The sequence below is a fragment of the Chelonia mydas genome, chromosome 8 (genome assembly GCF_015237465.2).
Source record: "Chelonia mydas isolate rCheMyd1 chromosome 8, rCheMyd1.pri.v2, whole genome shotgun sequence".
NCBI lineage: Eukaryota > Metazoa > Chordata > Testudines > Cheloniidae > Chelonia > Chelonia mydas.
In genome coordinates, this window is record NC_057854.1 from 96,246,402 (window position 1) to 96,260,208 (window position 13,807).

General features: G+C 40.9%; 1 protein-coding gene across 3 annotated transcripts in view; it reads left to right on the forward strand.

Moving 5' to 3' along the window:
* The window catches only part of TTC39A (tetratricopeptide repeat domain 39A), a 76,605-nt gene extending 63,121 nt beyond the window's left edge, over positions 1-13,484 (forward strand). For all 3 annotated transcript variants that reach the window (XM_037905958.2, XM_043521409.1, XM_043521408.1), the window contains exons 14-18: positions 1,082-1,202; positions 3,579-3,690; positions 5,931-6,045; positions 8,650-8,766; positions 13,065-13,484. In XM_037905958.2, coding sequence (XP_037761886.1) covers positions 1,082-1,202; positions 3,579-3,690; positions 5,931-6,045; positions 8,650-8,766; positions 13,065-13,176 — 577 coding nt within the window. In that variant the 3' untranslated portion in view covers positions 13,177-13,484. The remainder of the gene's footprint in view (positions 1-1,081; positions 1,203-3,578; positions 3,691-5,930; positions 6,046-8,649; positions 8,767-13,064) is intronic.
* The last annotated feature ends 323 nt before the right edge of the window (positions 13,485-13,807 follow it).

The window sequence follows — 13,807 nt, forward strand, 5'->3', positions numbered from 1 at the left end:
CCTGACTGCTGCATCAGTTTAATCAACTAGTTACAGTAAAATCCTCTTATAAAATGCAGTTTTATTTTTAAAACAGCTTTATTCTAAGAGATGATCTGTACCACTTACTGTATAAAAAGCTTTATGTGATCGTCATGGGTCTCCTCACTGTTAGGGGCGCCGCCTCCTGGCTGCTCTGAGGATTACCTCCTTCCAGGTGCTACAACCTTCTTTGGTGGTCACTCTCACGGAGACCCCTCTTGCTCCAGCTTCCTCTTTGTGACTTGGCCCTCCAGCCAGCTCGCTATGGTCCTCCCCTTCCCGGGCACTGAAGTCTTTCGGGGCAAACGTTCCCAGGCAGTCTGCTTTCTTCTGGTTTGTGAAACTTCCCCAATGGCTGGTAGGGGAACCCAGGCTTACCTTCTATTCTGGGTTCCAGCTCAGTGACCCTCTGATCTGCAGCCAAAGTCCTATACCTTGCTGCTTTTCCCCTGAGCTTTTCCTATCTTTCTGTCTCTCCCCTCCCCACTGCCTCAGGTTTGCCAGCCTAAACTCCCTCCTCCCAGGGAATAACTGTAGACTACACTCCATAGTCCCAAACATGCCTCCCTTCACCCAGGGGGGTCACTGCAGACTACTTCCCTGCAGCTGCTTTCTCCTCTCCATCCTGGGCTTTATACAGGCCACTCCTGTTCCCCTCCAGCTGACTCTCATCTAATTAATCCCTGCCCCCCTGGGTGGTCCTCCAGGTGCAACAGAATTGGCCCACCTAGCCACCTTAACCCCTTCAGGCCTTCTGTAGGATGGATACCCCTTCACAGGTCCAGAAAAACATAAATTAGTTACTGCAGATTTCCTCTTACCCAGATTGCAGTTTGAACATTGAAACTAGTCAGGGTATCCGTATTTTCTCAAAGTTCATTACAAGAAAGATTTCACTGGATGTGATATTCCTCAGGAGATTATTTTGTTTGGTCTTTATAAGTCAATACCTCTCAATGAATCGGTCTTTGAAATTTATTTTGTTTTGGTTTTGGTTTGAGTGGGTTTTTCCAGATATTCAGAGGGGCAAAAATGACTTTAACCTTTTTTACTCTTCCAGGACTGTGCCCAGTCTGAAATTGAAAATTGCAGGAAAGTCACTGCCTACAGAGAAGTTTGCCATTCGGAAATCTCGGCGATACCTTCCCTCAAACCCTGTTCCTTTGCCTGTGCCTGCTTTGGTAAGCTGGAAAGATGACTATTCCCCCTACATTTTTCAGTAATTCACAATATAGAGACAAAAATTAGATACTTAGAATGGTATATGTTGAACCCCCCTCCAAGAGCCTGAAATGTTCCCAGGACTAATCTCGCAAATGCAGGAATGGTGTAAAACTGGGGCATGTGCTACGCTCTGGGAAATGAAGCCAGATGTGTCACACCTGAATATGCTGCATGTGCAACTCACTGTTTCACTTTTTACACTACAACACACTCCACAGCTTTTCAGCGTTCATGCTCCAGTAGACTTTGCTTTTGGTGCCCATGTTTCAAAGTCTCATCCAGTGGGCCAGCAGAAGGAAGCATTCCAGGTACAGCTGGGGAGAACATTAGGCAGGAAACAGGCAAAAACTGGTGAAACTAGATACTTTTGAGTCTAGCCAACGTGAACGTTGAAGCTCCGTTTGAAAGATTAGTAGCTATGCTCTAGGGTACGTAATGGCTAGGAGGACAAAATTCAGCCACTTCTTTGAAGCTAGACTAGACAACTGCTGTGTGTGCGGGACATCCATCCCTAGAGTGCTGGCTGGTCCCCCAGGGCCAAATAAGAATAACTGCTCTGAAGTCCCATTGGTGGAGCGCATTAGGAGAGGGCCACCTCTGCACTCATGTGAAAGCCCATACCTGGAGAATGGTGAGAGAATAGCAGAGGATCTGGGTTCTGTAGGTTTGCTAAGTGTGGTTCACATCAGAGCTTTAACTCTGGGTTCATCACTTTTGAGCGTGCTACCGATGTTCACAACTGGATAATTTTCTAACCAATTCAGGTGTTTTGTCTAGTTGTATGCTGTCTGTCAGGTCAGGCCCTTCCTTTAAGAGTCTTGGCTAGTATGTATCTTAAAGACAACTCAAAGGATCATTATGCTCTTTTTGGTGAGTCAGTACATCTCCTCTTACAGTTTGTCCCTTCACTCATGAGTGCCTGACCTGACAGAGTGTATATTTATAGCTAGTACTCTTCTCTCAGTCCACTGGCAGTAAAGTGTGATAGCATGGTTTGTTTCAAAATTCAGTCTCTGTTGCAACTGTACATCAACTCAGCATGCATAATCCTTTAAGGACCAGTTTCAACAAGATCCAAGGATTTAGGTGGAGGCCAATAATGGGGTCATCTCTGATGAAAATTACTTTGCATCCACACCCAATAGGTTTCCATAAGCCATTGGAAGCCAGAAATACCCTGAGTTTCACTAGGGCTGGTCTTATGTGACTGTTGGTGCAACAGGTTTCTCTAGCAAGTCTTTGTGCTAAGTATTCTGTTTCCATTTGCTGTAATTGCACTTTCAAGGCACCAGGTGTCACTCTCTAATAGTTAAAGACTAGGGGATTGATGGAATTGGGGTTCAGGTAACAAGCAATTTATAACAGAATCTTAACGGAATGGCTGTACTTTGTAGGACTTTTCATTTGGGTGGGAAGGAACTTGCTTATTGGAATCAGGTCCTAACTCACAGATTTAGCCCAGGAAGTTTTTATTTAAACTATGAAAGAATGCAGTTTGGGGTATTTTTATAACCACTCAAGCAACTGAGTCTTCACTAGAGATAAATAAGCACAGCACTGTCGTCTCAATCACTAAAAAACAGCCCAGCTATAGCAACTGTGCCTTTGCGTGCGGCGCTACTCGTCAGCCCTAGAATAAAATTAATGCGTACAGGAATTTAGAAATAAGAAACATTTAAGTTACAAAATAGACCTTTTAGGAACAGGTAAAGAAAGGTTTTAAGAAGTCTCCGTAATAATTCTGTCTTTAACTCTTCTTCTAAAAGTCCCAGGTATGATGGTGCTTGTCGTGATAGGTACTTCTCATTAGCATTTAGAATAGAGCTTAGGCTCATTTCCTGTAGGCCAGTGAACTGCCCCCATGGAAAAGCTCTACAGAACGAATAGGGATGAAACCAATAGGGCTGGCTCTATAGAATTTATTCTAAAAACCTTATATCATTTAGTAGACAATGATATACTGAGCCATCCAGTCCTCCAGTCTCTCTCTCAGCTTCACAGCTGCCTCCTGTATTACAGGGTTGGTGTTCTACTAAAGTGATCTGTATTGGTGAAGGGAAGGGGTGGACTAGATGACTTAATAGGACTTCAGAGTGGTAGCTGTGTTAGTTTGTATCAGCAAAAACAATGAGGACTCCTCATTATTTTTGCTAAGAGGACTTAGGCTTCCAGCACTACTTGCTTTCAACAATGAGTTACAGTGAAGCCATAACAGCAGTATCCGCACCTAGGAAGGAATTCATAACTTCTGCCCTTGCTGAAATAATCTAAATAATTAGCTACCTACATCTCTCCATCGCCACATTAATTAAACATGTCCTGGCCACCCCTAGGAAATGATGTATATCTGGAATGGCTATGCTGTGATTGGAAAACATCCTGATTTAACAGAAGGCATGTTGCAGACATTAACTGAGGCAGAAGCAGCACTAGAAAGAAGCCCAGGTAAGCACTGATCTGATTTAAGCAGGTGCTTTACAGTAGTATATGTACTTGAAGATAGTCTGGTTGTCTGTGAATAAAAAAAGTTTTCCAGATAGTAAAACAAGTTAATACAGTCACAAGAGTGAGCTGGATTATGTCACCATGTGTTGTTAATACAAATAGGAATAACATTTCTCTACCAATGCATTAACTTGTAATATGGCATAAGAGACTTGTCACTTACAGGATGCGTCTTAGGAACTGTCCACAAATATGTATTGAAAGACCATTTCTTTTACAAAGTACATATTTAAATGTAAGGGTCAAATTTATCATTTGCATTGACTTCAATTACACTATGGGTGACAGGCCACGAACTGCACATACTTCGCTATATGCAGGTACTGTCTTATTTCAGTTCTAAAGAACACAGTGGAGGAGACAAGCGCCAAGCTGATTTATAGAAAGCACCATCATCTACTAACCACACAAGCTGGAGGGTTGACTGATATCTCTGTGTTAACTATTTGCTATAAAACACTTGCACTTAAATGGACTGTACAAAAAATTGGAGCAGAAGAAGGGAATGGTACAAAATTAGGCCAGACTCTCATACCATGCCCGGTTTCAGTGTGTTAACTAGACAGGCATGGCAGAACAGAATTGCTGTTTTTTCTCTCCATCCTTTATTTTTTGGTCTCCCCAATCCAGCAGGGGTTCCCCTGGCCTGCATAGCTGCTCTTCTGCAATTCCCCCTATACTACTATTCTCCAGCCAGCTGGCAAGTTAAATTCTCTGAAGAACGCTGTTAATGTTGTTCTTGGTTGTCCAGCAGGTGTCATTCAGCTACTTAGTAATGCTCATCATTAGTATCACCCTAGGCCCAGAGACCCGAGAGGTATCTTCCCAACTCATTTGGTCACAGAATGACATTGTCATCAGCTGGTGGCTTGTGGCCTTCAGTGAACATGTAGCAAAACTAGTAATTCAGCCTGAAACATTGAAAACGGAACTTTTAAGTCAGTCTCAGAGGCATATGAGTTGCTTGACACATCAGGCAAGTTTGTCCCCTTGTTAACTCTGAAAAAGGGGGGGGGGAACCTTTTAGCTGAAGGGAAGGGAGTCTGATGGAATGGTCGGAAAAGGGGCTTTTGCTGTTTCAGTCACGCACTCTGCTACTTTGTCATGGGTCAGCATGTACCAGTTTGCAAAGCATTCATATGTCCGTGCAGTTTGCGGAGGCTCATCGATGATTGTAAAGTGTCTTGAGGACACTGGCTGAAAAGTGCTGTATAGTTTAAATGAAAAGTCTATCCTAAAAGCAGATTTTTTTCTCTCTAATTCCTTTAGGAGTTACAATTAGCCGTAATATGTTTTACAAAAGTGTGATTTTTCGAGTTGACAATGTCCATTTAAATAGCAATATACAGAAGGAGACCAAGTTAGACTGAAATCCTTGGGGCAAGGCTCTAACACTATCAAGGCCTAACCCAGCAAACATGGATGTGACTGATGTTAGATGCTGTAAGAAGTCTGTTGAAGTTAGTAGAAGTATTCATGAGAATAAAATTCTCACGTGCAGAAGTATTTCCAGGATTGGGCCCTTATTGACTAGTCTCTACAACGCACATATCAGTGGCAGGATACATTATAAGTTTTAAAAAGTGCAGACATGTAAATGTGTTCACAGAACAGATGGCCAGTGGGGAGTGCTGATATACGTTTGATTTATCTTACTGGAAGAAAAAAAAATGGTGCAGGCTCTAACCCATGTAACTGTGCACATAGCTAGCCTGGAACAAGGTGATCCCGTCACTTTTGCCTTCTCCTCCTTTCCCCATGGGAAGCAACTTTGCTTTTTAAACAGCTACTTGTGCATCTTCTCTTAAGCAAGGCCCCTATTAGGTCATGTATGCAGACCCTCATGCCTGCGCTGAAATAACGGATAGCGTACACGCCAGGAATGTCCATGAGGATGCAAAGGTTCTAGTGCATCTCTGATGGCAGATCAGGGCCTTAGACCATAAACACCAAAGGGCAGCAGCTATCTCACAGGGAGTGTATAGAATCCAGCCAGTCTGAATGGGGCACTAGTGCCATACAAATAAAAAAACAATGCTATGAAAATCTTAACTGTTGCAAAGAGGTTCTGAAAATGTGCCTGCTAAGTATTTTTGGAACAGCTATTTTTAATTTTTTTTTTTAAGGGACCAAATTATTTCAAAATGCAAAACTGATAAAACCGTTACTTTATCTTGCAGCTACAGAATTACTAGCAGATGACCAATGTTTGGTAAAGCTGTTAAAGGGTTTATGTCTGAAGCACTTGGGCAAGATTTCTGAGGCAGAAGATCATTTCACTTACATCCATTTAAAGTAAGTTTCCATATTTAACACACAGGAGAACTCAAGAAATGCTGAGTGTAAGTAGCACTGTCAAGCAGTCAAGTCCTTTAAGTAGAGCTTCTCTCTAAAATATCTGTGTAACAGTGGCACCATTTTACTCAGCAAATCTACAATCCATGTGTATACAGAGAGTTATATCTGCTGACTTTAGGGACCAAAATGACATACTTCTTTAGGGACATACTTCTTTCTACTTCTGCTAGCCCTGCAGAGTCAACACAACTAAGAGTGCGAGCTGGATTCTGTTATTTCTTGTGTACTATCAACAGAATTGTTCCCTGAATTAAAATGACAAGAAACCTATTGAAGGAGATGAGGATGCGCAGGTGTTGCACAGGGCATACTTTTTGGTCTGCACAGTATTGGTGGATGATGTATGAAAAGAACCCAGCTTGACTTGACGAGCACAGGTTGAATTTGAAAGGCTGGAACTTAGAAAAAACTTACGTGTAAAAGAGCATGTTTGATACAGAACCATTGAAATGCAGTAAATGTGCTTTCCCCCCCCCCGCCCCATTTTTATTCATTTGTCAAAGGAGAACCGTATTTTAATTCAGCTGAGTAAGACCTAGGACTGTTTGGGGGTTTCTGTGAGAGGAATTTTAAAAGAACAGTTGGGGAGGACCGGCATTAATTGTACCATTCTAAAGTATTTGTGATGTTATAGTTAAGATTCTCTTAACTCTTCTATTAGAAACCTTTATTTTTGAGTGTACGTAACTTTAGAACCAAAATGATTCCTAGGCTGGCTGTTGCTCTGTTACATCCCGATCCTGGAATTTGTTCTGTGTGCCGATATCCCACACCCTATGGAAGCTCTGCGTAGTTGGAGACAGCTACGTCCATGGAAAAAGTTTCAGGATTGGGACTTTAATCTCAATATTCCTCAGTCAAGGCACTGTAAAATTGGGTAGAAAAACCTTGTTATGAATTAGATACTAAGTGAAGCTTTCCCGGGTAATTAAATTACACCCTCAAATTGCTCCTCTGTTCACTAAGGCCCCATTTACATTAAGGACATTAGCACTGATGGAACGATATTAATTTAGTTACATTGGTATAGATGCTTAACATAAACATGCTGCCCTGGCACAGCTTAACCTGGTAACATACCGAAGTGGCTATGTTGACGTAATTACAATGGTGCACATTTTCTTAACATACATAGGGCCTAAAAATTTGGCTTTACATATGCAGAAGGGAGTTTTGTTTTTGTTTTCATAGGGCACTGACCCATTGTGTACCTTCCGAACAAAACAAATCCATGCCCTTTGCCTTTATAAAAATAGTTAAATTCTAAACCCAAGTTTAATAATCTTCACTGGGGGAGGGAGAAGAGTGTGTTCTACTGTGTCATAGCTAACACATGATAAAATCCTAGTGAAGACAAGGCAGTCTGTAGTTTTCACATGTTAGCAGGTTGAGTTAAAGGTTAGGCTCCCTGTTAGGGTTTAACGCAACCTGTTAACGCCATGTGAAAAACCTAGAAACTGCCTTGTCTTCACTAGGATTTTACCTTGAGTTAGCTAACTTGAGTTAAGAATGCAGCTTTTTTTTTCTCAGTGAAGACGAGTCTAAAGGGAGTCTGCAGAGAGTCTGGAGAAGTATCTTGGAGAAGTGTGAACTGCTCCATTCATTTTATTAACTCAGATGCCCAGTGATGATGATTTAATACCAACATTGTTAACTATTTCATTCCTCATGTAAGAGAGGAGGGAGAGTCACAGACTCCACAATTTAGGCCATGTCTACACTAGTGAGTTTACAGCGGCACAGCTGTACTGATGCAGCTCTGCCACTCCAAGATTACTCCTGTAGCTGCTGTATCCCAGTGGGAGAGAGCTCCTCCACTGACATAATTAAACCACCTCCAACAAGCAGCATTAGCTACGTCGGTGGGAGAGCGTCTCCTGCCGACATAGCACTGTCCACACCCATGCTTCTGTCGGTGTCACTTATGTGCTTAAAGGGGTGTTTTTCGCACTCCTGAATGATGTAAGTTATACCGTGAAAAGTGCGAGAGTAGACGTAGCCTTACTCTGAGTAACTTCTCACTTTGGTGCCACAAGTTGGTGAAATTTAGAAACTAGTATCACTTACATTTTCCCCCACCCACTCATAAAGAAGCCAAGCCCAAGGAACCTATCAGAGCCTGTGTGTATACTGAAGCCCAATCAAATGGGAGCTAAGCTCAAAGAATCAGTTTGCAGAACAATCCTATTTGAAATAACTGCACGATCTACAGTAAATGGCATCTCATTCTGGCAATGCAAGCGGGTGGTGCTTGGAGCACTGCTACCTTTTGTTATTGCCTCCGCCATCCTCCATCCCCCTTAAACTTGTAAACACGGTAAATAACAAGCTGCAAAAGATGGTCATGTATTGTCATGCAAATGTATAGAGCACTTACTGAATAACCTAGAGATAGTCTAGGTTAGAATACCTGAAGAGTAAGCGTCATTGAAGAGATGGACTGTCCCCTCCTAACCCTAACTGAGCTCCTATTTGTTTGTAGCTAGAATGAGAGAAAATTGCAGCATGAAAACCTTGTAACTGTTTCTCCTTCTCTTGCAGTGAGAGGAAGATAAAGTATGACCATTATTTAATCCCAAATGCCCTGCTTGAACTTGCTGTACTATACATGGACCATGGTAGAAGAGAAGAAGGAGTAAAGTTACTGGAAAGAGCAAAGTAAGACTACCAAATGCCTGCTCAGGTCTCTATCTGGTCAATTTGATTAAGGCATTTTACTGAAAGGTAGGGGGCAAGGCAGAGACCATTGACTAATGCAGTGGATACTTTTTTTGTTAGTATTATGGTAGTACCAACCACGACCAGGACCCCCATTGTGGTAGACACTGTCCAAACACACAGTAAGAGACCATCGCATCTGAAAGATCTTATGGTTTAAACAAAGGCTGGGGTGGGCATTGAGGTACAGAAAGGTGAAGTCACTTCCCAAAGGTCACCCAGCAGGTTGCGGACAGAGTTGGGAATAGAACCCTGATGTATTATTTGCTGGGCTATGCTGTTCCTCAGTGCACCAAACCATGTATTTTACTTTCAGGAAAACTCCTGCTTTAAACTTATTTGATTCAATACTTAAAGATTTTAACTTGACTGTCAGGATTTCCCACTAGAAATCACTCCTAAATAACAAAGTAACTGCCTCTTCAGGCTATTTAGCTTTGCATGGAGGACACATTTGGTGGAGTCAAGAATCTGTGGCATGTCAGAAATGCAATTACTGAAATTGCTGGCCAGCAATGATCTTTTCTTCTACTTCATTTAAGTGCATGTAGTAAAAATGATTTTCAGGTTGTATTTAGCTTCTTCATTTGCATTACTTTAAGTATATCTGAAAAATAGCAGGAATGATTCACTTTGCCATTCTACTGTTTGAACATTACTAATTTTCTATTAATTAGATTTATCAAGAACATCTTGGCTTGATAGTGTACTTGCCTCATAACAGACTTACCATTCTGTGTCTGCACTGTTCTCAGCTTTATACTGGGCCAGAATTTCTTCCTGAAAAAAACAGTATTGTACACTATAGACCATGCTGTGTAAACATTTCCTAAGTAATCCACTAGATACTCTTGTGGGTTAGGTAGGTGTTATCCCACTTTACTGATGAGGATGAGTGGGGAAGTAGCCTGGCCAAGCTTACATGGAGCCAGGATTAAAAAACAGGAGATCCTGACTTCTCCCCCCAGTGCCTCTGATCCCAGACTACACAGTCTCTCAAATAACACATTTAGAATAACAAAAACTTCATTCCACACAAAGCTAGTTGAAAGTGAACACTATCAAAACACTTCGCAGCCCCCCAAAGGACCTCCCCTACTTCCTTTGAAAAACTGTGCACTTAAAAATAGTCTGGAAATGAAGAGTTAAGGAATCCAGACACTTCCTCACTCTGTCTAATGCTTCCTCATTTACTGCAGTGCTCTGCCACTTCAGGGTCCATGTTCCCCCAACCCACACCTCTAGGCTGGAGTCAGCAGCTAGGGCAGGACAGCCTGGAATCAGTAGCAGCTTAGTTTATATTTAGAAAAGTTTACAAATTATTTAAGACATTGTTCTTTGTGTAGGCAAAGGGGAGAACAAGTTTAAAGAGAAATATTGCATCCTGCCACTTTTTGAAGCACAGAACATTGTTCTGATTTGGCCTAATGTATGAAGAGTTAGTTCTGGGGCTTTCTTCAGCTGGGTCAAACAAACAAAAAAAAAAAACAATAAGCAAAGGATAGCTTGCTTCAGTCAGGAGTGAGAGATAAACAGTTCTTAACTTAGACTCTTTGGTGAGCAGCATATTCCTGCAAGGTGCTCAGTTTCAATGCTGCTTTGCTCAGATATGGGCACTTACAATGGGAAGCTTGCTTCTACCTTGACTTTGGATCAGATATGGCTGCTCCATAATACTTGAGTAAATCCCCCAACTGCTGATCACCTGCTATCTAAAATAACTCCTTTATCCCAAAGATTTCTAAAATAACTCCGTCTCACATACAGTACTTACATTTAAAAAAAAAAAAAAAAAAAAAACCTTTATCAAAAAGAAAAGGAGTACTTGTGGCACCTTAGAGACTAACAAATTTATTTGAGCATAAGCTTTCATGAGCTACAGCTCACTTCATCGGAAAGCTTATGCTCAAATAAATTTGTTAGTCTCTAAGGTGCCACAAGTACTCCTTTTCTTTTTGCGAATACAGACTAACACGCCTGCTACTCTGAAACCTTTTGTTTATCAGTTCACGACACTGTTACCTTTTAGGAATGAGAAAATCATTATTACGGTAAGATCAATTCACTGTAAATATTTAACCACTGAAGATGTGTGGATTTTCTGAATGCCCAGGTTAGAATTGCAAGTTTTTCCTTAACCACTAGAGGGGGAACTGGTTGTGTAAAGCGAATTCCTGATATGCAGACTCGTGTTTGTAAATCCCAAGAGTGGAGAGGAGCGTATACTGTCTGTCACCTGGTGCTTACTTCTGTGTGACCTACGTATATATACTACTGCTGGTTTGAGTATCTTAGGTGTAGGATAGTGAGTGGGGTGAAATTATAAACATCGTTGGTTTGGATGTAAACAGAAGTACTTGCATTTATATTGGCATATGCTACAAGCAATATTTTTAATCCACTGAGGAGAAAATGAGATTTGGAACATCTGGATAATGTAAAAAACTAGGAGCTGGAGATCAGCAAAGTCAGAGAGAGAACATAAACAGAAATGATCACAAGCTACCCTCCACCAGCCTCCTTCTGTCAGCCTCTTGTGTCAGTTGTTACATTGTTAAGCTAAGCAGCAGAGTGATAGGTTTGGAGTTCAGAGCTTTCTGATAGAAACTGCCCATTTCTAGGTCCCATACTCCCATGAGTGATAGGACTGAATGAAGCTGAATTGAAATGCTTTTAAAAATAAACTGTTTAAGAGTTTTTAAATAATTAACATGCATCTGTAGTATAAAAATGACAACTCTCTTTAAATAAATTAAAATGGTCTGACACCTGCCAGGACATAAGTTCTCTGTTTCTCCTGTAACAGTAGAGACGTTTAATACCTACAAAAGAGGATCTGTGCTTTGTACCACTGTGGGCACTGTCTTTGGTCTTTAACTGACAGGGGAAATGGAAAAACTTCAATTCAGGTTGCCCTCACTGTTTAGAACATAATATTATGCTGTAGGGACAAATCCCCAGGCCAGCACAGGACATATGCGGAGGAGGATAGAATCCTTTCTTTCCTTTCTCCCCTATGCTGTGGAGCTGCTCCATGAAGGCTATCCCAGCCCAACTCCCCCTCTCACCCTCTTCCCCTAGCCCCAGATCAGCTGGCCCGCTCATCACCCTGTACACACTGCACTGATGCTGCTGCCAACAGGCTTGTCTCAGGACAGGGGGCTGGATTTGCTCCCTTTATCGTTTTTGTGTGTCTTAAAACATTTCTGTTCAACTGTAGCCTCATCTTGGTTTACCTTTTCTGCGGCATGTTTTACAAAGTGTTTTTTTTTTTTAAAGGGTATTAAGGGGTTAAGTAATAACACAGTTGGACTGGTCTTTAGCTTTCTGCCTTCTGTGCTTTGGCTGGGGCCATGTACCTTTGTAGCACTTCAATTGTACAACGGTTTGATTTGCTCTTGTGGTTTCATGTCAGAGAATGACATGTTGTTTCTACTCTGAGTAGCTTCCATGCCGAGAGATCTCCAGCATCCGTTTGTTTCTTCTGGATGGTTCAGCTCTCTCTTGTGTAGCCTTTTGTTTGTTTACTAAATTATTATTTTGTAAATTCAGCAAATAAGTTGGAGATAAGAATTTGAAGTGCCCAGAAGAAACTGTAGCATGGAAAACAAGTGCACACAATCACCACTCCTCCCATGGTTTACATGTCAAAATTTAGGCACTTAAAAAAGTTCTGTCCCTGCATTATGCTACATTTTTAAAACTAAAAGAATTTTTTAATCAAATTTTCATCCTTTCTCTCTTACCTGTGAACAGTGCACTCTTTCACATTCTGTTGTTCCTGGACTTGCGTGGTTGCAGTAAAATGGTTAAGTACCTGTCCGCACCCCACACTGACTATTATTATTAAAATTAAGGGTGAGGTGGGGGGAATCCCATGAAGATGACTAATCACAAAGTTCAGTCAACCAGATAAAAAAAAATTAAATCTAATTTCTGGGAATAGATTAAGTTGACATCATGGATATTTAATATGGACTCAGCATTCTCAAGGAGTGGAACAGATTCAGTTTCTTATTAAGCTATATTTTCCCTGGTAGGTGCCAGACACTAGAACTACAAATAAAAGAACAAAGAGCTGCATTGTTCTGCCAAGCACATATGGCCTTATATTTTAGAGACAGCAACAAAGGAGACTGAAGAAAGGCTTTTTGCTGTCTGCAATTGTTTTGTGTAGTAAAAATAACTAGAAAATATTTAATGATATGATGCTCAGAATGGATCTGTTTTTGTTTTAGACAAAATTACAAGAATTACTCCATGGAAACAAGAACACATTTCAGAATTCAAGCTGCCTTGCACCAAGCCAAATCTGTCTCAGAAAATGGAGTACATTCTGGAGCTTCTTAACCGTTTCTTCTTTGGTGTCTTTGTATGCAAACTCTGAAACATTATCGTCCTTCTCTGTTAAATCAGTGGGAGAGACCAGAACATGTAAAATATTACATGTGATACCTAAAAGATTTTGAATCTAGGGTGACAGTCTGGCAAAAAACAAAACAATCTCTTCTCTCTCCCCCGCCCCCCCCCCCAACCCCTTTACAAAGTATTTCTTTTTCCAAATGTGGCTTGTAATTTATCTTTGTAATTAATTTTTAATTTGTGTATATTATTAAATTTACATATTTGCTAGGATATGAAATGGGATAACTAAACAAGAAGGCTTATTGGTTTTGATCCGACCTGGTTATGAATGTAAAGAAACACTTTTTCCTATCTCTGAGTTGTTTACCTGTTTAGTTTGGGTGAGAGAAAATTCAGTCTTCCAGATTAAGTCAGAAGCTTTTGAATCTCAGGCATTTCATTATTCGTACAAAGATCTTCTTATCAGGTTTTCTCTTCAATAATTTTCTAGCTGCTGAAACAAACTTGCTAGTAAAGACATTAAGAAGTTTCTCTCGATTATGGAAATGTCTTAAAAAAATTTTTAGTCTGTATTCTGTCATGTTTTGAGGCTGGATAATTTCCAGTATAGCCAGGA